Source organism: Lissotriton vulgaris, chromosome 4_1 (assembly GCF_964263255.1).
Source record: "Lissotriton vulgaris chromosome 4_1, aLisVul1.2, whole genome shotgun sequence".
Taxonomy (NCBI): domain Eukaryota; kingdom Metazoa; phylum Chordata; class Amphibia; order Caudata; family Salamandridae; genus Lissotriton; species Lissotriton vulgaris.
Window position 1 is genome coordinate 1,986,228,599 of NC_141691.1, and position 23,881 is coordinate 1,986,252,479.

A 23,881-nucleotide genomic window follows, 5' to 3' on the forward strand; every position below is an offset into this window, starting at 1 on the left:
GTGCCAACTGTCTTCCATAAGATGGGGAAGACAGATACCAAACAATCCAAGCTCGTCTTTGAAAACCGGCGAACCAGATGTTATGGGGAGCCACTGCAGGAGGCGGAAGAACAGGCAACAGAAACCAAAAATACTGGAGTGCAAGACAAAGATATTTGTTCTCTTCTTTTAGAGGTCAAGTCCAGCCTAAAAACGATCCACTCTAAAATAGATTATCTTGCTCACCAGCTGGATCAGGTGAAGCAGAGTGTACACTTGCATGACTCAAATTGCACAACTGGAATCCAGGCCTCGGATGCTGATGACGCCCTACCAGAAGACCCAAAACGCTTGTTAAAAATGGATAAGGTACTGGAACTCATCCACGCAAAGAACGAGGACCTAGAATCAAGTTCTTGAAAAAAATAATCTCAGAAATATTGGAAACCCTGAATCCACAGCCATCTCCAGGATGGAGGACTACCTGGAGTCTTACTCCGCGAACTGTTTGGCACAATACTGTCAGGGGTCTTCATTGTGGAGCAGGCACATCGTTTGCTGGGTCTGGGCCAATAATAGCCCGCTTACTGAACTATCTGGACCGGGATGCAATTCTGCAGAAAGCTAGAGAAATGGGGGTGATCAGGCATCAGGGGAGCACTCGGCAAGATGAGATTTCCTACCAGCAAAACGAATCCTTCAACAATTAAAAATACCGTACGCCATCCTGTACCCAGCCAAACTTCGCGTAGATACGTACGGCAAACCACGTTACTTAACAGATTACAAGGCTGCCATGACCCATGCGAATCAACTAAGCAGAACCGTATCGCACCCACACAACTCAACCGCACCATCTGGAGATGGCTGCATCAGTGATAATGACTGAAACCCACATATTAGGGCAGTACCGAAATACCACATTAGACTGTACTGCAACCATACTAATAGAACGCCCTAAGAAGCGTGCTTCAATATAAGCGTCTGGACATAATGTGTTATGTTGCCCTTTGTAATCTCCAAATACATTACAATTCTCACCCACCCTGTCCTCCAGGCAGTGGAGCATACTTGGAGAGTCCATGCGCCCTAACAGGATAATTCCCTTGCATGTTCACTGTATTTCAAAGTTGGGGATTCTTGGATGCGGAGGATAGTACATCACAAACCGATTGGGGGGTTCGAGTGAGTGGGGGTTGGACATGGGAGGTTTGTACTGGACACTGGGTAAGGGGCTTGTTAATTCTGGGGAACGCCATTTCCTTGTTTAAGCTAACCCAGGTCTGTGGTAATTGCTTCATTAAGAGGCTGCACCACTATTGCAAATGGCACAATTCCCTTACACCCCTGAGGGCAACATCAAGAAACGATATGGTACACGATATGGTACACATACTCAACAAATAATTAATGACGAATGTAACTTTCCTAACATTGAGCTTTCGGGGTATCAATAACCATCGCAAATTCGGCCTCATGCATGTCTATCTTACAAGATATAACAGACGTATGCTTTCTGCAAGAGACACATTTATCCACTACTGACACGGCCCGGCGCTGTGCCCGTTGGTGGGGTGACTCCTACTCATCTGCATACTCCCAACTATTTTAGGGGAGGAGACATTCTACTTAAAAAAAAGGGGCTTTCTTGGCCCAACGGCCACACTCACATAGACCTGAGGATGGATATCTTGTATTGGCAGGTGCACTTTATTCTCCACCATTGATTATGGCGGCCATATATGGAGCCAACTCGGACCACCCTGTTTTTTTTACTCCATATCTGGAGTTTGAGAGCAAAATATAGATCTTGCCTGATAGTTTGGGGCAGTGACTTTAATGTTGGGCTACAAGGAAATCTTGATCGTTCGGGCACTAAAACTACAACACCCACAAGCCACAGAAACACTAAACTCGCTCCTAGTCGATAACGCACTATTAGATGCGTGGTGGCATGCACACCCCAGTGGATGCGATGGCACCTGTATTTCCTCCACACAACTGCTGGACCCGGAATTTATCTGTGGTTGGTATCTAACGGCTTAGCAAAATGGTCCTATTCTGTCTAACATCTTGCGCACATTCGGCCTGATCATTCCCCTGTATGTCTGGTCCTTCAAATTCCCTAAACCCTACGGCATATGTTCTTTTTTTTTTTTAACTTAAAGGATGTCTTGGTCAACTCACCCTCCATATTATGTGACACCTTCAAGGTAGTAATCCGCGGCAAGTGCATTGCTAAGCAGTTTGGGGTGCTAAGAATGATCAGAGGGATCCTGGAAAAGCTGGAAGCAGAAATCAAAATGGTATATCAAATATATGTAGCACAAATCCCACATCTGAAACATTAGGTGAGATTAGAACCAGAATGTCAGAGTACCAGACTGAGGCTGAGAGGGAGGTAAACTACTTGGGACGTGGGGCGCTAGAGGGAGCACTAGCAGCATGGCCGCACTTATGTGAGGCTCCTGCAGCCTGGAGATATAATCCGTTAATTATCCTGCTCTACCATCGCCTGCTCTTCCTCTGTCCGTGAATCCTTGAAGAGACTGGCCCGATACACCTCCGGTCTAAATTGCAGCCAGTTTCGATGCTCCTGGCCGAAGTTATGCCTGCTTGAAGATGTCCCCGTGAGGTGCCCTGGAGAAGACTAGCGCTACTGGCCGGCTTGCCGCACTAACTGAGCCCGCGGCGCACCACGAGGTGGGAGGGCCTTCGCGCGCGCCCCTCGGCGGGACCTCCCGGTCCGGTGCTGTCCTGGAGTGCTCGCTGCCGGAGTGGAGGGACGGCGGTCTGGAGCCCTCGCTGGGCACTTGGAGCTCCGTTGTGCCTACTGCCGGGATTGCAGGCTGTGGAGCCGCGTCGCTGCCCTTGGAGCCGGCGCCGTGTGAGGCGGCGGCCATTGTGTGGACGGGTGAGGCGGGGTGTCTTACCTGCTCGTGCCCCTGTCTGTCTGTAGTCCTTCACCGCTCCCTCTGCTTGCCGGTAGCCCTGCAACGGCCGGCTCTGCCTTGTAGACGATTTCTGCGGACTCCATCCTTGTGGGCTTCTGGCGCAGGGCCGCTGTGACTTGGCGCCCCTGGTCTTGTGGGCTGCGTGAGCCCGGGGACGCTCACCTCGGAGGGCGCCATTCTTTGCTGCAGTTATCGACGCTGGCGGGGGATGCAGTTGGACTGTAGGGGATTGTGCATTCTGCACTATTTTCGCTACCTCTCGCCTCACATGCGGATAATATGACTATGCTGCGGGGCACTGTTTTGTCTGCTTGGCCTACAGTGTGGAGTACTGGTGCCTAGGAGACACTACTGCTGGCCTTGTGCTTTTCCTTTCTGCCACCTGTGGAGCGGACTGCGGAGGTGGATTGGCGTGCTTGCTACCTGAATGCTGGCCCACAGTGGTGGTGGTCTCCCTCTGATGTCGGGGGCGTGCGGGCCTCCTGCTCTTACCTGTGTATTCCATCGTTCTGTTGCTACCGAACTACGCTGTGGATTGGACACCTCGTCTGTGAGGGTGACGGTATTTGCGAGCTACGGCCTTCCTTGAGCCTCCTATGGACAGTGAGTACCGGGTGGTTGACGGGGGGTCCCCTTTGGCTTACGCCGCATTGTGGTTGCTGGTCAGTTTGTGCATCCTCATTACCCTGTGGTTGCCGTGAACGGCCACAGGCACCTTGACATAGGCAAACCAGACAACAAACAGCCGAAGCTGTCCTTTGATTCGATGGCGGCCAAGAGGGAGTCGCGCCTTGCGCAAGATGCGGGGCGCTCCCGATCCTCCCCGGCTGTCACTGACGCTGTCCCCCAACATGTTACCCCTGACTTTCAGCAGATGATGCAAGAAATGAGACAGGGGTTTGCTACTATAGTGGACAAGGTGGATAAACTGTCTTCACGGATGGATGCTGTGGTGCAAAGGATGGACGTTCATGAGGAACGCATCACGGCGGCAGAACAGCGTATTTCTGACCATGATGATACGGCGGCTACCCACACAACACAACTGGCGCGAATGGATAATGTGCTACGGGTAATAGCTGCAAAGAATGAGGAGTTGGAGGCCAGAAGTCGGCGCAATAATATACGTGTGGCAGGTGTGCCGGAGACGACAAATGTGGGGAAAATGGAGACATATGTGGAAAAGATTCTGATTGGAGCGATTGGCTCGGAGGCCTTCTCTAAACAATTTATTGTGGAACGGGCGCACCGGTCCCTTGGGCCACGGCCAACCACTGGTACCCTGCCGCGTCCAATCATCGCACGTCTCCTGAACTATCGGGACAGAGACACGGCTCTTCGTGCAGCTCGCACCGCCCGTACACTCTCCTGTGATGGGGTCAACTTCTCCATTTATCTGGACTTCACGCCTGTGGTGCAGGAACAGCGGCGTAAGTTCCTGGATGTTATGTTATGTTATGTTATGTTATATTAATTTATTATGCGCACAGCGACTCCAGCGAAGGAGCGTCCCGGCGCAGAGACAAGGAGAAATATAACACAACAGGAAAAAAAATAAGACCTAAAAGGGATAACTAGAACAGAAATGTTTTAATGGCTCTTCGAAAGGACAGCAGGTCCTCAAGCAGACGGATTTCAACTGGGAGGGTGTTCCAAAGTAGTGCTGCTTTCACCCTAAAAGAACGACCCCCCCATCCTGCTGAGCCTGAATCTGGGAACAACAGCAAGGGCCTGACCTTGGGACCGAACGTTGCGGGTGGGAACATAAAAGGAGATACAGTTGGACAAGATCTCAGGGCCTATACCTCTCAGGATTTTAAAGGTCAAACAAAGGACCTTAAAAAGAATGCGCTTCCTAACAGGGAGCCAATGTAGGGAGCGGACGACATTAGCCACCGGGCAGAATCTAGGTAGGCCAACAATGGCTCTCGCTGCGGCGTTTTGAACCCGCTGCAAGCGAGTTAACTCAGCCTGGTTGGCCCCAGCCAGAAGAGAGCTAGCATAGTCCAGGCAAGAGATGATGGTTGCCTGGACTACAAGCTGTCTGGTTGGGGCGTCAAAGAATTTAAGAACTGGTCTTAAACCTCGTAACAGTCCAAAACAGCAGGCTGCAGTTTTTTTGGTGTGCCCTACAAAGGTGAGACCAGCGTCCAACCAGACCCCTAGATTTTTCACCTCCGACACCGGGGTCGGAGTAGGGCCCAGCTCAGACGGCCACCACTGATCGCCCCAAAGCTCCACTCCCTTCCCGACAACCATTACCTCCGTTTTCGTGGCATTAAGCTGGAGACAGTTTCCTTTCAGCCATCTAGCCACCGCCTTCAGTCCAGACTGAAACCTGGGGGCATCCTGTTCCGCATCCCCGCTGAGAGTAACCGCCAGCTGTGTGTCGTCGGCATATGAGACCAAAGTTAGGCCCCACTGCCTTGCGACATCAGCCAGCGGTCTCACGTAAAGATTGAACAGCGTGGGACTCAGCGAGGACCCCTGCGGAACCCCCATGGCCAGAGGCTGGAACCTGGACTTGAAGGGAGGGATGGCAACACAGAAGGAACGGTTGTCCAGGAAGGAGCGGAACCACTGCAGCGCTTGGCCACCGATGCCAATCTCCTCGAGCCGATGCAGGAGGATGCTGTGAGATACAGTGTCAAAGGCGGCGCTGAGATCTAACAAAATCAGCGCCGCCGTCTGACCAGCATCCAACCTCGCACGGAGATGTTCCACCTTCACAAGAAGGGCGGTCTCCGTGCTGTGACCAGCACGGAAGCCATTTTGTGTGGGATCGAGGGCATTGGTCGGGGCTAGATGTTCTGACAGGGCCAGATTGACATGGGCCTCTGTCAGCTTAGCTGGCCAGGGTAGCAGCGAGATGGGACGGTAGCTTTCCGGCTTAGACGGGTCCAAGGAGGGTTTTTTAATGATCGGAGACACCACCGCCTGCTTCCATCTAGTTGGAACTACCCCCAACTCCAGACAGAGGTTGACAAGGGAACGTACAACAGGGCGTCCCATAAAGGCCTGGTCTCGAAAGAGAGCAGGCCTCACTGGATCAGATGGAGACCCAGATTTAACTTGCAAAGCAAGTTTATCAAACCCTTCCGAGGTCAGAGGGGGGAATGAAAGCAGGGTGACCTGATGGGGTGTCTCGTTGGGGCTGCCGAACGTGGTCCCAATACTAGGGAAAGTCCGGTATATAGCTTGGACTTTTCCCAAGAAATAGGAGGCAAGGGATTCGCAATGTGCGACAGAGCTCTCAGCCGTGGAGGTAATACGCTTTGCCATAAGATCTTTGACCGCCTTAAAGATGGCCTTCGACGGGTTGGTGCTGTTCCGGAATTCATCGGCATAGAAGGCCGCTCGAGCACGACATATGGCCCGATGATAGAGCTTGACGGACGCGGCATATGCAGCTTTTAACTCAGCCCCATATGTCTTCCGCCAGGCCCTCTCCGCCCGTCTACAAGCTCCCTTCAAGGCGCGCAGAGCGCCATCATACCAGGGACTCGACTCACGTGGATTGATCTTCATCGATACAATAGGTATCAGAACGTCCAGAGCCCTAGTGAGCCAAGAGCAAAAGAGATCATACCCCTCCTCTACGTTGTTCAATGGGCCCAGGGGTTCCACTGACAGAAGATGATGGAAGTCTTCCAGCCTGAGTTTATTCCAGGATCTCCTAGGTACTCGTCTAGCTGAAGAGGTAGAAGTGGTAGCAGATATAGGGCAGCAAATGGATACCAGATAATGATCAGACCATTCTACAGGAGTGATCGACATGACTTTAGCCTCTGTCAAATTGGTGAAGAAAGGGTCAAGAATATGCCCCCCAGAATGAGTAGGCTGGGAGACCAGCTGGGAAAGTTGAAAGGCCTCTAAGTCCAAGGAAATACTACGAGTGGTCAGACTGGCAGGAGTATCGAAGTGCAGATTTAAATCACCCAGGATAGAAAAATTGGCGCAGTAGGTGATCAAGGTGCCAACAATATCCGGGAAGGCATTCCTAAACGCCACGTCACTGCCCGGCGGACGATACACCACCATACCAGAGAAGGTAAATTCTGGGCTAACAGAGACTTTAAACGATGCACTTTCACAACCAGCAGTCTTGAGACCGTTCCACACACAGGAGAAGCTGGACCTCACTATAAGGGCTATTCCCCCCCCCTCTAGATGATCTATTCAGTGTGTACATAGAGTAGCCAGGAGGGCATACTAGATTGGGAATGGCAGTGTCAGCTTCCTGAAGCCATGTTTCAGTTAAAGCGAGGATATCCTGGGCTTCATTCTCAATCAGATCGTACACGTTCTGCTGATGTTTTAGGATCGACCTGACGTTTAGATTCATGATCCTCAGAGTGGAAGGAGAGCCCCTACTGTGATGGGCGACAGAAGGAATTTTCAGGGGGGGGAGGCAGGGGGGGCTCAAGTACCAAGCCATTGCAGGAGCAACGGTACGGACCACATAGGGGATGGACAGGCGGTAGAATGCAGCTACAGCTCACCTTGCCGATGGCATACAGACTCTCCCTGGAGTATGACCGCATGGCTACACAAGCAAGTGTAATACGCGACCCAAGGCCCACCACGTCAAGAAAAAGCTTAGAGAGCTGCAGGTGGACTATGCCCTATTGTATCCTGCGAAGTTGAGAGTGACATCAGGCGAAGCAGCACTTCTTTACGAACCCGCAACAGGCGGAGGACTTTGTGAAGCGCCTCAGGAGGGAACATGCTGCGGACCGACGACACGGAGAAGAGGGACAGGAAGGATTCCACTCGGCCAATGAAGATGAGTGATATTTACCGCTGTCTGGGCTACGGTTGTGACTTGAACTTCTGGAGCTGAGCCGCAGTGCCCGCACTTCTTGTATTTTCCTCTCATTTGTGCTGTTAGATAACGCTGTGGAGAATTGCGAACTGGCTTTCTTGGATTCTGTCGAAGGACGTTGGAGGAGCGTTGGACTACGATGGTAATGTACTCCAGGCACCCCCCCCCCCCACTACCTGGGCCGTGCATACTTGAGACGTGAGGGCTAATGGCGAGGTGTTGAAGGGGGTAATGAGTGTGTTTGGTATCAAATCTTAATGTCCTTAGGCTCAATCCTTGCTTGTATAGTCAGAGTCAGAAGTCCTTATTTTGTAGAAAAGTTGCTCTTTATTCGTTTAGATAAAAACATGAACAGCCGACATGTGTTTCGCCCCTATGGCGATTCGCGCCAGGGCTTTTTCAAGGCTATTTACAATATATTTTGTTCTTTACAGTTCTTCATCGTTTGTGCAAATTTCCAAAATAGAATCCGTTTTTTCAATTTGTGAGGGTAAAATCCCTAAAGTACTTCGTCGGCAGTCTGCTGGGTAATCCTTCCGCTATGGCGAGGTGTGGGGGGGGGGGGGGGGGGGTGGACATGTGCGCCTCTAGATCACGCCCGAAGGGTATTCCCCACTGAACTGAACTTGAAGTTTCTTATGCAAATGTTTAGTTGGGTGGGTTTTGATGGGGGTGTGGGGGGGGGGGGTGGAGGACATGGGGTACTGGCAGGTTGGGGTTGCTCAGGTGGGTGGTGGGGGGATGCACTTGTACTGAAGTGCGATGGTCCCTTGGGACTGTTTTTTGCTGTTTCACTGTTTGCTGCTTTGCTATTATTGTGACTGCCTCTTTGGACCGGGGGTTTGAACATACTGATGCCATAATAGACCTCACCTGTTCTGATGTGCTGTGGAATCATCCTATGCCTGGCTCTCAAACCCGGCGCTGCCACCAGAGGGGAGTGGGGCGCTGTTGGGTGTCTAGTGTCAGGTTTGCTATGGGTGCTTGCCCTACGGTCTCTGCAGTGCTTGCATTGTTCCTGGTCCTGGACTTGTGTTCTGTAGCTGTGTGTAACTGGTTTGGGTTGGGTGGGGTCTGTCGAGTTGGGGGGGGGGGGGGGATGGGGTGGTTGTGGTGTAGATTTGGTGCGGGTAAGAGTGCATACTGTTTTTCTGCTACGCTGTTCTTCTACTGGGAGGCAACACTGTCTCATGGGTGTGTCTGCGTTGATGGTTTTTTTGCACAGATAATGGCTGATGGTGCGCTGGATAAAATATCAATTATGTCTTGGAATGTGCGGGGTCTTAATGATGCCAGAAAGTGTAGGAATGTGCTGCAGTATTTAGATAGACATCAGGTGCAGATCGCTTTCCTACAGGAGACGCATCTGCGCCCAACACATGACCCTAAATTTGCTAGTCATTGGGCCAAGGTTCGGAAATTTTCATCATACTCGTCCTATGCGCGTGGGACTGTTGTGTTGATTAAAAAACGCACCCTTTTCAGGAGTTAGGGGTGAGAGTGGATCCTGATGGGCGATATGTGATTCTGTGGGGGAGAATTGGTTTGGATACAGTGGTGCCTGTGAACTGTTATGCGCCAAATGTGGACAAGCCTGACTTTTTTCTTACACTCTGGGGTCATGTCATTGCCTTGGACGCCACGCATGTTGTATGGGGCGGTGATTTTAACTTCGCGCTGAGAGCTGTGGAGGATAGGTCTGACAGGAGCCATCAATACAACACTCAAGCGAGGGATGTGTTGTGGGGCATTCTTGAGGAAGCAGGGTTGGTGGATAGTTGGAGGTTTACTCATCCAGACGGCAGAGAGGGCACACACTTCACGGCACATGCACGCACTTGGGCGCGGTTGGATTATCTTTTTCTGTCACGGAGGCTTGCCGTGGGGATACACAGAACGGAACATCTTCCCAGAACCTACTCGGATAGGATTACAGTGTCGATGCCGGGTCTTAATAGGCCGCGACCCCCCTGGAGACTGTTTCCCTCAGTACTGTTGGATCCCATCTTCAAGGCAGAGCTTGGGGAGGAAATAGAGGCGTTTTTTTCCAAGGAATAAGGGGTCAGTGGACAGTGTGGAAATGATCTGGGAGGCATTTAAGGTGACGATCCGGGGGGTTACGATCTCCAAGAGCTGTGGGGTACTCAGAGCTATTGTTCAGACCATCACAAAACTGGAGGCTGACTTAAGAGTTAGAAACTAGAATGGTCACTGATTCGGACCCAGAGCTCAGGCATAAGTTTAGGGACAAACTTTCGGACTTTGAGGAGGAGGCTGCTAGGGAAGTGAAGTATAGAGGGAAGTACTGGACTGCGAGGAAATATTGCGAGGGTGAAAGGCCGGGTAAGGTACTTGCTGCGCTTACGAGACACCCACGGTTTAGTACGGGGGTTCCGGAACTGGTACTGAAAGACGGCACCCGGTGTAAGGATGCGATAGGGATTCAGAAGGCCTTCATGCACCACTATACACAGCTATACACTACGCAACAGTCGGGGGAGGTCAGGTATGGGGTTTCCTTGATGACCTTGCATTGTGTTGGCTTTCTGATGACCACAGGGCATTTCTTGGTGGACCCCTGGAAGTGGAGGAAATCAGAGACGCCATTATGTCTCAGAATAATGGCAAGGCGACGGGGTTGGACGGACTCCCTGCCGAGTTCTACAAATGCTATGTTGATATTATGGCCCCGGTGCTAAAAGAGGTCCTTGATGAGTCCCTGGAGGTAGGGATTCTGCCGGGATCCGTGAGGGAGGTGGCGATTACGTCATTCTTGAAGCCTGGCAAGGACCCCCTGGACAAAGATTCCTATCGCTGCTTAATTGCGACGCAAAAATATTAGCGAAAGTCCTAGCAGCACGGCTGTCTTTGCTTATGCCCAATGTAGTGCTGCCGGATCAGTCCAGTTTTGTACCGGGGCGCGCGACCTCCCATAATCTTCGCACTCTCTTTTCTTCGATTCCGACGATAGCACCTGAACTCCCGGTCGCCGCAGTTTTTTTGGATGCTACGAAAGCTACGAAAGTATTGGACTCTGTGGAATGGAATTATCTCTTTGACATACTGTGTAGAATGGGCTTTCCTAAAATATTTATCTCGTGGGTAAAATTATTGTACACCCAACCTGTGGCCAGAGTGATTGTTAATGGAATACTCTCCCCTCAACTGCCTATAACGAGAGGTACTAGACAGGGCTGTCCTCTTTCCCCACTTTTATTTGCTATCGCCAAGAGCCACTGGCTTGTCGAATCCGGCAGTTGCATAAACATAGTGCGTTTAATTGCTTCCAACGCCAAATAGGGGTCTCACTATATGCGGACGACACCGCGGTATACGTGAAGGACCCGCAGGCGAATCTCAACCCGATACTGCGGGAGCTTCTTGTTTTTGGCGGAATTTCTGGCATACACATCAACTGGAAAAAGTCTCAATTTTTCCCGCTTACTGCGGCGGTTGAGAGGTTTCCGCTGGATTACCCCCTAGAATGGTGCGCCGCTGACCTACGCTATTTGGGTATTGTGATATCACTCGATAGGGAGGAGACGATTAGGCTTAATTATGGTGTTGCTACTACCAAATTGGCGGATAATGTTGGGCGATGGATGTCCTTGCCGCTGTCTATGGCGGGTAGAGCCTCGCTGGTGAAAATGGAGGTACTCCCACGCTTCTCATATCTGTTCCAAAATATTCCCTATCACCCTGGCGCGTATTTTTTTAAACGCCTTAGGTCGGAACTACTCAGGTTGTTCTGGGGGGGCAAGCAACCGCGGTTGAAATGGTCTACTTTAACATTACCTTACGACAAAGGGGGGGTTTGATGTCCCGGATTTCGAGGTATACTATTTGAGTGCTCAGGCGCAATATGCCTATCATTGGATGAAGCCCACGCCTTCCTGGCTGGCATTATGCTGCAATAATAGACTGGCGTCCGCTGTCACTTTGTGCTCTGGATAATCCATCCTGCCTTGCTGGAGGTGTGATAAGCGCTGATGGCTGAACTCTGCAGGTGTAGTGGGCAACTGTTGTGTAATATGTCACGATTACCATTTACCTCTCAAGTATGCCTGCTGACTGTTGCCGGGTATCGCTATCTACTGATGATGTGCATTATGTATTACGCTCTGCTGGGAACCTACCGTCTGTAATGTACCTCCTTTCTATGCTCCGTGGTACTATTGCGCAATGTTACCTGTCCTCAATGTAGACCGCTGTTTCGGATTGCAGTGTATGCTGCCCAGTGTGAGGAACGATGTCTTATAATATATGACTTTGTAATGTGTCTTTTACTCTTGTGCCAGATCTGAATGTACACCACTGAATGGTTTTTCTTTTGCTCAAATAAAGGTTTAAAAAAAAAAAACTACTTGGGACGTGAAGTGCAGGCTCGACAATACGGGACAGCCCTGGCAGGACACTTGCTGGTCTGCTGAGGAGACCACATGCATTTTCATATGTAACTTAACTGCGCGAAGTTAACGGCCGCAGAGTTACATCTCCCATGAAGACAAACACAGTGATATCATCCTTCTACTTCTCTCCCTCGGGCTAAGTGGTCGCTCCCCAGTGTCCCTCTGTGACACTCGGTATCGTTGTGCTGCATTGCTTTGCTTAATCTGCCTAATTATTGCTGCCTGCTGTGTGCCTGGTTGCCGCTCTGATTCATTTGCACTTTTGAATTTAAATTTGCCGCTTTCACTGTATTTGCGCGTTTGCCCTAGCGCTCCGCTGTGCTCCCCCCTCCGCCTCCATTTTGTTGTTGTTGTGGTCATCTGTAGCCCGCCCCGCCTCCCAGCTGAGCCGCCCTCCCACTGACCAGAACAGCGCTCCCCTACCGGAAAGCGCCGTGACTAGCTCCTCTCCCTCGGGCTGAGTGGTCGCTCCCCAGTGTCCCTCTGTGACAATCGGTATCGTTGTGCTGCATTGCTTTGCTTAATCTGCCTAATTATTGCTGCCTGCTGTGTGCCTGGTTGCCGCTCTGATTTATTTGCACTTTTGAATTTAAATTTGCCGCTTTCACTGTATTTGCGCGTTTGCCCTAGCGCTCCGCTGTGCTCCCCCCTCCGCCTCCATTTTGTTTTTGTTGTGGTCATCTGTAGCCCGCCCCGCCTCCCAGCTGAGCCGCCCTCCCACTGACCAGAACAGCGCTCCCCTACCGGAAAGCGCCGTGACTCGCTCCTCTCCCTCGGGCTGAGTGGTCGCTCCCCAGTGTCCCTCTGTGACACTCGGTATCGTTGTGCTGCATTGCTTTGCTTAATCTGCCTAATTATTGCTGCCTGCTGTGTGCCTGGTTGCCGCTCTGATTTATTTGCACTTTTGAATTTAAATGTGCCGCTTTCACTGTATTTGCGCGTTTGCCCTAGCGCTCCGCTGTGCTCCCCCCTCCGCCTCCATTTTGTTGTTGTTGTGGTCATCTGTAGCCCGCCCCGCCTCCCAGCTGAGCCGCCCTCGCCCCTCCCCCTCCACTATCCATATATGACAGTTACTCCCGCGCGCAGCGTTCACGCGCAGCGACCGCGCCCAATTCGCGCCGAAGGTGCGCCAAAGGTAAGCCCGTCTACGCCCGTCCGCGCCTGGACCGCGCCCAGCGCCAGACCCCCTGGCCCTCGCATTTCCCAGCCCTCCCGCATTACCTACGATGCCACCACCCTCCTAGCCCTTAACCCCGGCCGTTCCCCAAACTGCGTCCAAGCCGCTCCCGGACACACCCATGGACCTTTCTCATGCTACTCCTGCAAATTCCTCTGCAACGTCAACCACTCCGCTACGATCACACCTCAGATTCCCGACACCAACCACCTACAATGCATCTTGCTCAACACCCGATCGGTCCATAGGCATGCCATTGACCTATGGAATCTACTAGACACCATCTCTCCGGACGTCGCCTTCCTAACTGAAACATAGTTGAACGCCTCCTCCGCCCCAGACATCACCATTGCCATCCCAGAAGATTATAAGATCATACGCAAGGACCGTACCGGCCACACAGGAGGAGGAATCGCTATCGTCCATAAGAAATCCATCCATATCTCAACCAGCTCTGACGTCAACCTCGCCAACACTAAACACCTTCACTTCCAGATCCACATCGACCCCAAGACCACACTCAGAGGCTCCCTCCATTACAGGCCTCCAGGACCCCGCGCACAATTTAGTGAGGACATCACGAACTTAATCACTGCACACGCGCTCCCCTCCAAAGATTACATCCTTCTAGGAGACCTCAACTTTCACCTTGAAAAGAACAACGACCGCAACTCCACCACCCTGCTTGACAACCTCGGACTTAAACAACTGGTCACTTCCCCCACCCACATCGCAGGTCACACCCTCGACCCTATCTTCACCTCCAGCAATCATGTCTCCTTCAGCCACACCACGAAGCTCCTTTGGACTGACCACAGCTGCGTTCACTTCACCTACAACAAGCCCAAACCCAACAAACACCCCCAACCAACTCTGCAAAGAAACTGGAACAAAATCACCATCGACCAGATCTCCTCATCGCTTCTGCTAAACCCCCCAGCCCATTCATCAAACCCCGACCAAGCCGCCAGCAACCTCACCCTTTGGCTATCCAACAGCGCCGACATCCTAGCACCACTGAAAAAACGACAAAGCAAACTTGGCAGCAAGAAGGCCTCATGGTTCAACGATGATCTTAAGAAATCCAAGAAACTCTGCCGCTCCCTTGAGAAGGCCTGGAAAAAAGACCCAACCACCAGCACCAAGGACGCCTTCAAAAACGCCACCCGCATACACCATCAACTGATCCGAAAGGCCAAGAAAACCGCCTTCAAGGAACGACTAGATAACAACGCCCACAACAGCAAGGAACTCTTCAACATCGTCAAGGAATTTACCAATCCCTCGGCCAACTCTAACGACATCACCCCCTCTCAAGCCCTCTGCGACTCCCTAGCCTCATTCTTCCACAACAAAATTGCAGACATCCACAACAGCTTCGACAACCAACCCGGAGACCAACCCACCCAACCATCTGCTGGACCTTCACCCCCCTCAAACACCCTAATGACTGGAACACAATCTCCACTGAGGATACCATCCGCCTGATGAACTCCATCCACTCAGGTTCCCCCACAGACCCATGCCCTCACCACATCTTCAACAAAGCAGACTCCATCATAGCACCGCACCTCCGAGACGTCATCAACTGCTCCTTCAAATCTGCCACCTTCCCGGAAAGCTGGAAACACGCTGAACTCTGCGCCCTCCTGAAGAAACCCACAGCTGACCCCACCGAACTCAAAAACTACCGCCCTATCTCGCTCCTTCCATTCCCGGCCAAAGTCATCGAGAAAGCTGTCAACAACCAGCTCGCCGCCTTCCTCGAAGCCAACAAATCCCTCGACTCCTCACAGTCCGGCTTCCGAGCAAAACACAGCACTGAGACCGCCCTCATCGCAGCAACAGACGACATTCGTTCCCTACTGGACAATGGAGACACAGTCACCCTCATCCTCCTCGACCTCTCCGCAGCCTTTGACACAGTCTGCCATAGCACCCTTCTACAGCGACTCAGAAACATCGGAACCCAAGGAAAAGCACTGGAATGGATCACCTCGTTCCTCACCGGAAGAACCCAGAAAGTCCGCCTCCCACCATTCAAGTCAGTGGCCACTGAAGTCATCTGCGGCGTACCACAAGGATCTTCACTCAGCCCCACCCTTTTCAACGTACACATGAGCCCCCTCGCGGCCATCGCCCGCCAACACAACCTAAACATCATCTCCTACGCGGATGACACTCAACTGATCCTATCACTCACCAATGACCCTAGCACCGCCAAAACCAACCTACATGAAGGAATGAAAGAAGTAGCCGAATGGATGAAACACAGCCGTCTGAAACTGAACTCTGATAAAACAGAAGTCCTCATCTTAGGTTCCTCCCCCTCCGCATGGGACGACTCTTGGTGGCCAGTAGCCCTTGGAAAAGCACCCATCCCGACAGACCACGCACGGAACCTGGGCGTCATCCTGGATTCCTCACTTTCAATGAACAGACAAGTCAACGCCGTCTCCTCATCCTGCTTCAACATTCTTCGCATGCTCAAAAAAACATTTTGTTGGATCCCCACCGAAACTAGGAAAACGGTCACCCACGCACGGGTCACGAGCCGCCTGGACTACGGAAACACCCTATACGCCGGGACTACCGCTAAACTCCAGAAAAAACTCAAACGAATCCAAAACGCCTCTGCCAGGCTCATATTAGACATCCCGCGTAAAGAACATATCTCTGGTCACCTGAAAAACCTCCACTGGCTTCCCGTCAGTAAGAGGATCACTTTCCGGCTCCTAACCCACGCACACAAAGCACTCTACGAAATCGGACCAGAATGCCTCAACACACGACTGTCCTTCTACACCCCCTCCCGCCAGCTTCGATCTTCCAACCAAGCCCTTGCCACTGTACCTCGCATCAACAAGACCACCATGGGAGGTAGATCCTTCTCCTACCTGGCAGCTAAAACCTGGAACTCTCTTCCCACTTACCTTCGCCTTACCCAGAACCACCTAGCATTCAGAAAGCAACTTAAAACGTGGATATTTGACAAGTAACCCCCCACCCCTTCTTAAGCGCCTTGAGACCCCCTGGGTATGTAGTGCGCTATATAAATCCTCTGACTTGACTTGACAAATTTACACAGATGCGGCGATGAGTAATTAAGACACCGTACATCAATATTTTGAGTCAATCAAACTGCTATGGCTAGACCCGGGTCACAGAGAATACCTGGATGCGAGGTTTACAATGGAGAAAATTGCACAGGCCATTGCTGGACTCCCTGGCGATAAAGCCCCAGTTCTGGACGGACTTACATCCGCCTTCTGTATAGAATATGCTACCATACTCATTCCCTATCTCATAGAGATGTACAACGAGTCGGTGACAGCAGGTCAACTCCCCTCCTCCCTTCGGTAAGCACTATTCACAACTATCCTCAAACCAGGCAAAGCTCCAGAGCTTGGTGACTCCTATCGTTCCCTTTAACTGATCAACATAGACAACAACATCTAAGCAAAACGATTAGCGAATGGACTATTTCCACTTATGCCTTCAATTGTACTCCCTGATCAATCTGGTTTTATACAGGGAAGAGCCACAGCTACCAATCTACACATAAAATAATCAGTCATGCATCAAATCAATCCCTCCTTACCAGCAGTAGTGGCTCTCCTAGACACCACCAATGTTTTTGACTCAATAGAATGGCCTTTCCTCTTCTCGGACATTTGGGTTTCAGCTCTGGCTTTACCCATAAGATACACCCTGCCCTCGGCAGGCATTTAAATAAACCGTCAAATCACCAGGTCCATCACAATTGCTCGGGGCATGAGACAGAGATGCCCACTCTCCCTGCTATTATTTGGGATAGCTATGGAACCCCTAGCGGCACGGCTACGCCAACACCACACAGAGTGTGGCATTGGCTTAACGGCCAAAGGACAAGTGGTATCTATGTATGCTAATATTACTCTATATATTTGCCAACCACACAAGAATTTGGTGGAGGCGGACAAGACATCCCCATGGCCGCTAACAAAGGCACTATTCCAGCCATACAATGCACCTAAGCACGAAATAAATATGGTGGAATGCATGTGCTGGGCGTGGGAAGGCATCTTTAGATTGACAGGCTCCAACATGTTACACGTACCATCCACAGCATTGACAGGGAACCCCTCCTTTCCCCCACGCATATCAAAGGGATGGCACGCCAAGGTATTAGGCATGCATACATTCGCTGACTTATTCCCAGATGGAAAGTTCCTCTGCCCCTTCACTAATACAGCTATGCGCGATACTACACCACTAAACACTTTATTATATTATCAAATTAGAGCAGCCTGTAGAAACACAAACACTGCGTTCCCACACACACACACACCCATCGGCCAACAGGTTGCTTGAATATGTCTATACAACCATATCCCAGCATAAATTAATAACCCAACTCTATTCATGAACACTAGCAGCCTCTCCACTGGACACTGCATGGGTGCGGTAGGCCTGGGAGGCGGATATGGTTATGCTATGACAGCGGACCTATGGAAATATGGCTGCAGCCAAACCTATCGAGTTTGTCTGAACTACAGATTGAGACTAATACATTTCAAATATCTAAATACACTATACCGCACCACAGTGGGTCTCTATAAGATGGGCCTGGCTACTGATGCAAGATGCTTACGGTGTTCAGCAACGGAAGCCACATTTATGCACCTGCCCTGGGCATGCCTGCGGGTGGCGGACTACTGGCGCGCTGTATGCGAGACTATAAGCACCATCACACTAGAACCCCTAACACCAGCTTTGTCTATTTGTTTATTGGGCTATGCCAAGGACAAACATTGCAGATTAATAGTGATGCTATTGCTGCTGGCTAAGCATAGGGTGTCAATTCACTGGGGTCGAAAACCAGCACTATCGGTAAAAGGGTGGCTTGCCGACGCAGCACGCTGCAGACGCGCCGGGCCACATATTGGGAACTCATGTCCCCAGCAAGTCGCCCACACAATATCTGGGACCAACTTATAATATACCTTCGCCAACTCTACGATGCCAAAATTAATCCACGCTCCTCTAGCGCACAATCATAATACAAACCACACCGGGACTTGGCGGGAAGACAAATCCCAACGTTGCCTGTGTGCACAAGAGAGTTGACTCCTCACGCTACCCATCCCAACTACATTTAAAATAATCATATATACCACTGTGTATTATGTCATTATGCTTTTGTGCTAGATTGCCGTTGCAATCTAACATTACCAACTTACTGTATTGGAATGAAACTAATTGTATGCCTCTTTTGAAATATAAATAGAGCTTAAATATTTTTTTTTAAAGTATGTTGTCTCCAGCTGGCAAATTGTCCTTGTCCAAGGTCAGGTATGCAGGAAAGGAAGGAAGAAGTTGGCAATGTTAAAAAGATGGAGGTAGAATTTAAGTAGGTAAATGGAAACAAATTAAGGAGCAGAGCATAACATCCTCAAACTCCTGCTACCAAATATTATGGAGAAACTGCATATTTACTACTCTTTAATTTTCGAGGTTACCACATACTTATAACGTAGTCCATTCATACCTCCGTCCAGTCATAAAAGAAGTTCCTCTGAAAAATCTTCTTAGTTGTGTATTCATGATCTATCATTTTACCATAAAAGGTGGCAACTTCCTCCGTTGCAAGACTCAACTTCATGGGCTTTCCTGTTCAAACATAAAAATCAAACAGATTCACAAGTCACTGAAAAAAGTACTATGAAACAAAAAAAGACATGGAACAAAAATACACTAATAATATTTGGGGATGAGGGTGCTTCCATTAATTAAACATTTAAATAGAACTGCCAGTACAAGTGTAATAAATTGGGTTACTGGTTGAGGGGGTGAAATTCTACTCCAGCAGCAATCCAGGTCAGGGTGAAACAGAGGTAAACCCCAAACTAGCCTGTGCTATACCCTCTGGTAGCTTGGCACAAAAGCAGGCCTGTTTAACTTAGAGGCAACGTGTAAAGTATTTATCCGGCACACAAACCGTAATAAGGTGAAAACATCATAAGAAAAACCCCAAACCAATTTAGGAAAATAGAGTGAAATTGAATACATTATTTGACACCCAAAACAAAAATAATCCACTTCTCTAGGACAGAGAATATGCAATTTTAAAGGTTTAGTTACAAACAGTGCTTGGAAGCACAACGCGCCAACTGTGGTTATTGGATTGTGCTCGACCAGGGCAAAATCACAAGTTCAGGTGGCAGTGTTGGAAGCACGGGACCAGATAGAGGCAACAAGTTAGGCCTGCTGAACAAAGTACCTTAAATCAAGGTTTCGGAGTGTTGCAAGATCTCACTTTGAGGATGCGTCACACAGTAGCGGTTTTGATGAACTGTGTGGTGTGATCCACTGTCTTGCATCAAGGATGGGTTGTGCAGCAGTGGTCCTGAGGAGCTGCGGGGGTCTGCGTCGAGGAAGTGTCCTGAGCAGTCGTTCATATGAGCTGGGGGATCCTGCTTTGGGGCAATTATGATACAGAGCTGTGAGGAGATAAGTTGTGTGGCTTCTGCCTGAAATACCACTGCTGAAATAGAGCACCTTCTGGCCCACTTCCAAAGGTCCAGGACTGTACTGTGGTGACACCTCTTGAGTGACAAGATTCACAGCAAGCAGATTCCAGGTGCAGGGTTTATGGTTGCTAGAGCCTTCTCTGTCCTTGAAGCTCTGATCAGGAGGCAAATCAACTAACCCCTGGAGACCCCCTGGTGGTCTTGGAATCAATACGCAGGTCTAGTCCTTCTACATCACACAGCAGGGCAGCCATTTATCTCGCAGCAGAGCAGCACAGCAGTCCTTCTGAGTCTTCCATAAATCCAGATGTGTACTGACCACATGGTGTGGGTCCACCATTTATACATGGTGCCCACTTTGTAGGGGGAAGACTCTAGAAGTTTCTCCCACTTCAAAGGTGTCTGGAATTTCATGTCACCCAACTACGTTCTCAGTTAGTCTATGGACACAAAAGACAGCGGGGAAACCCCTTGTGAGCGCGCTGAGGCGGAGTTCATTATGATGCGCGTGTGGTTGGTATAAGCTCCGCCCCCTATCAAGTTTGAGATGTCCATGCCTATCCCCCCCTTTCTCTCACTCTCTTGTAGGAGTACACATAGGCCAACTTCAAGCTACACCTAGTCATGAGACCAGAAGATGATGGACAGAGTGCTGAATGTTTCCAATCCCTCACCCCCAGTCAAGAGGGGGTGAAGGTTTGCACTGTTCAGCATTCCATCCATCATCTGTTCTTTTAATTTTCTAAACGTGGCATTTTCAAAATTGTGTCTCAAAGGGGTGTGCAGTTCATAGGGAAAGAGAAGGGGAAAGGAAGGTCTTTCTTCGTGATGCCCACACACCCCCTGAGGCTGTCATGCTTCATCATTGGGCCATGCTAGTCGGGCCAGCGCTGCAAAGCCCGACTGGCACCCGCGTACTGGGCTCTTTGGCGGAGATCTTTTGAAGAAGCCGTAAGGTGTGTGTGGGTGTTAGGGCTTGGTAGTGCACTAAGTAGGTGAGATAAAAGAAGTCTAGAGTAGTCCTACTGTATGTTATTTATTTCTGTGGTAGCTTTAGCCTAATTAAAATTGGGTAAGCCCCTACATGGGTGTAAAGTTCCTATAGGGCTAAAGTGGTGTAGTGGGTCGAAATATTTTGGGCCCGTTAATTCCCTAACGGGTCTCGTGGCACTTCATCAGGACCATATGTGAAGTTTCAAAGAACAGTGCAATTCGTGTCCACTACCGTAAGTCTGGTTCAGTAAATTATTGAATGATAGCCAGACATGGTAGCAGACCCCAGTTGAAATTGTCCTGGGCTGTAAAAAGGGAAGGGGAATAAAGACAATAAAAAGAGAAAGCGAAGAAAATTTTGAACACTGCGAAAAAAGTAGAGTCACTTTTATGTAGGTCAAGTTCACAAACAACATTGGTAGTTAAGTGCGACATAGGGTACTTCACTGGCGCACAAAATGGGAGTTACTGAGCGACCAGCAGGCGTAGAAGGGCAACTGTGGGCTACCTCTGAGGCTGGTGCAGGTAGAGTAGTTAGTAAGATCCAAGCTCTACAGGTCAGAGTAAAAGAGATGCAGTCTTCATTGATCGTGGTGCCGGTATTGTGATCTCAGAGTGTGGATGCCCAGCTGCTTGGTGCCCGGGAGTGAAGGATTCAGTGCTCATATCGATGGGGGCATATGCAGATTACCATAATGTTTTTGGATGGCTCTCAATCGAAACGGGTAAAAAGGAAGGGTCAGCTGCCGGTAGGTGTGCCTGAGCATGAGGAGTATAGTGCTCATGTGGGTGGCTCACAATCATAGTCAAAAGGCGACTTCTGGCAAGTGGGCACCGCGTAATGGTAGTAGGCGTCGTGGCGGTATGCGGGACCAGTTGTGACTAGTGGAGGGTAATGTGTCGGCAGGCTGTTGCCTGTATACCTTCGGTGTATGCTAATTAAAGTGTGAGGTGGCGATGGCAGAGACCGTGTGTATCGCGTGTTTGCTACGTGCAAAAATTAACAACAACAAAGGAACAAAAACCCCGCATAATGCCGGACAATACCCACGGAAACACATAAGACTCACCAGGATTAAGGTTGGTCTAAGGCTGACGCGGGAAGGCAGAGCAGTTAGTTGCTTGTGTTGCTACTAACAAGACAAATGGATTCACATTAGCTACATGTTATGGTCTTACCGTGATGGCAGTGGAAACGCTTAAGTTCACCGGTTCCGTGAATGTGGTCGTCATACTCATGCCGGGGGTCGGGAAACTTGCGTCGATCCTACCCTGGCTCTGGGCGCGTGGAGGTTACTTCCGGGGTTGAGTCTTTTAAAGGAATACCACAATCAGGAACTAGCGCGTAACTGGTGCCGGCCATATTGGGCGAGTGGTCTTTAAACCAAAGACCCTAGCATTCCAAATGGATGTGTTGGGGCTTACGTAAAAGGAAAGCCCGTTGTACGTCCACTATAGAAAGGGGCTAGATTCTTAGGAAATGACCCTTGTGACCAAAAATGACTAAGAGGCGGCGTATTGCATGAGGAGGGCCAATTAAAACTAAGTGTCTGCGCGATTAATGGTCGCCTACGGTATTATATATTCTCATGTTGTCACACCTGGGGGTCAACTGTGAGAAATTACATCTGCCATGTGTCAAGAAGGACAATGGCAGGTTGGTTGTGTGTTATGCACTGAGTCTATTAGACCTTATTGTGCCTGGCGCGTAAAGTAGGTCCCTAATGGGGTCTAAGTAAAGGAGGTGTGGGATGTAGTGAGACAACTAGTCAAAGGTATGGAAATGGTCAGGTTTGAAAAGTATGGTTGGTTAATCACGGGCGGTTGAGTTCAGCCCAGGGAATGTCATCATTAAGACCTTGTGTGTGCGAGGACAATTTGAAAACCCAGTTTTACTATTTTCTTAAGAGGGCATCTTGGACATCTGTTGGAATGCTTCCAGGATAGTCCACGACAGATCATTGGTGTAATGGTTGTGGTCTGCAAAGTGTGTGTATAGTTTTGTGTTCATTTCTTTACACCTGATGTGGCTTCTATGTTCTGTCATTCTGAATTTTACTAGGCGAGTGGTCATGCCTATGCATTGTAGCTGACAGGGACAGGTGATGAGGTAGATGAGTTACGCCTATTGCAATTGGTATGTCTGTTTTGGTGCCATCTTAGAGTGTCGGTAAGCATGATGTTTTTGGAAGCTTTTGTCAAGGGGCAGACAGTACAATGACCACAAGGAAAGTGGCCTGCCACTGGCGGTACGTTCCATAGGGTATTGCCGGGTGCAGGAGTTCTCCTTTTTGGTCTGGTGTTAATGAGTAGGTCTTTGAGGTTTTCGGTTCGTTTAGTGGCAAATCTGGGTTTGTCTATGGTGTGATCTCCTACTTGGAGGATATTCCACTGCTTATTGATTGCTCGTTTTATCATAATGGACTCTGGAGTGAAGGAGGTCACAGGTCAATTGGGCAGTGTTATTTTTAGGTTGCCCTTCTAATAGTGACATTCTATTGGCATTGCGTGCTCTTTTTTGTGCATTATTGATTTGTCTGATGGGATATTGTCTTTTGAACAAGTCAGTTGCGAGTTCAGCTGCTTGTGTTTTAAATTCCCCACATTGCTGCAATTGCGTCTTAAGCGCAAAAACTGTCCATAGGGGAGGTTTGCCCTAAGGGCCTTTGTGTGGAAGCTGGTGTTAGCAGTGACTTTTAAGTAGGGGTTAGGACGATTAACCCAAGTCAGGAAATATAGGATTGGGAGGGGGGGGGGGGGGGGGGGAGGAGAGGGAGGGGGGTGTGAAGTGTATAGAAATAGGGTATTTCTGGGATAGTTTATCAGGAAGTCCGCCTCATGCTTAATAATCAACCCATGGTTGAGAGCGGCTGCCACCATCAGTTTGATGTGTGTCGTGATTATGTCCACCATGGATTACAGAACAGAATGTGTACATCAACTTAGCGACACCCGCTACTACACTCCCCTGACTGAGGACCCAACACTACGCCTCACCACACGCATCAAACTGATGGTGGCTGCCGCTCTCA

General features: G+C 49.9%; 1 protein-coding gene across 2 annotated transcripts in view; it reads right to left on the minus strand.

Annotated features, from left to right (window-relative positions):
- TOP1MT (DNA topoisomerase I mitochondrial) overlaps positions 1-23,881 on the minus strand; it is a 1,598,136-nt gene that overhangs the window by 699,966 nt on the left and 874,289 nt on the right. For both annotated transcript variants that reach the window (XM_086966300.1, XM_086966301.1), the window contains one exon: positions 18,875-18,996. In XM_086966300.1, coding sequence (XP_086822426.1) covers positions 18,875-18,996 — 122 coding nt within the window. The remainder of the gene's footprint in view (positions 1-18,874; positions 18,997-23,881) is intronic.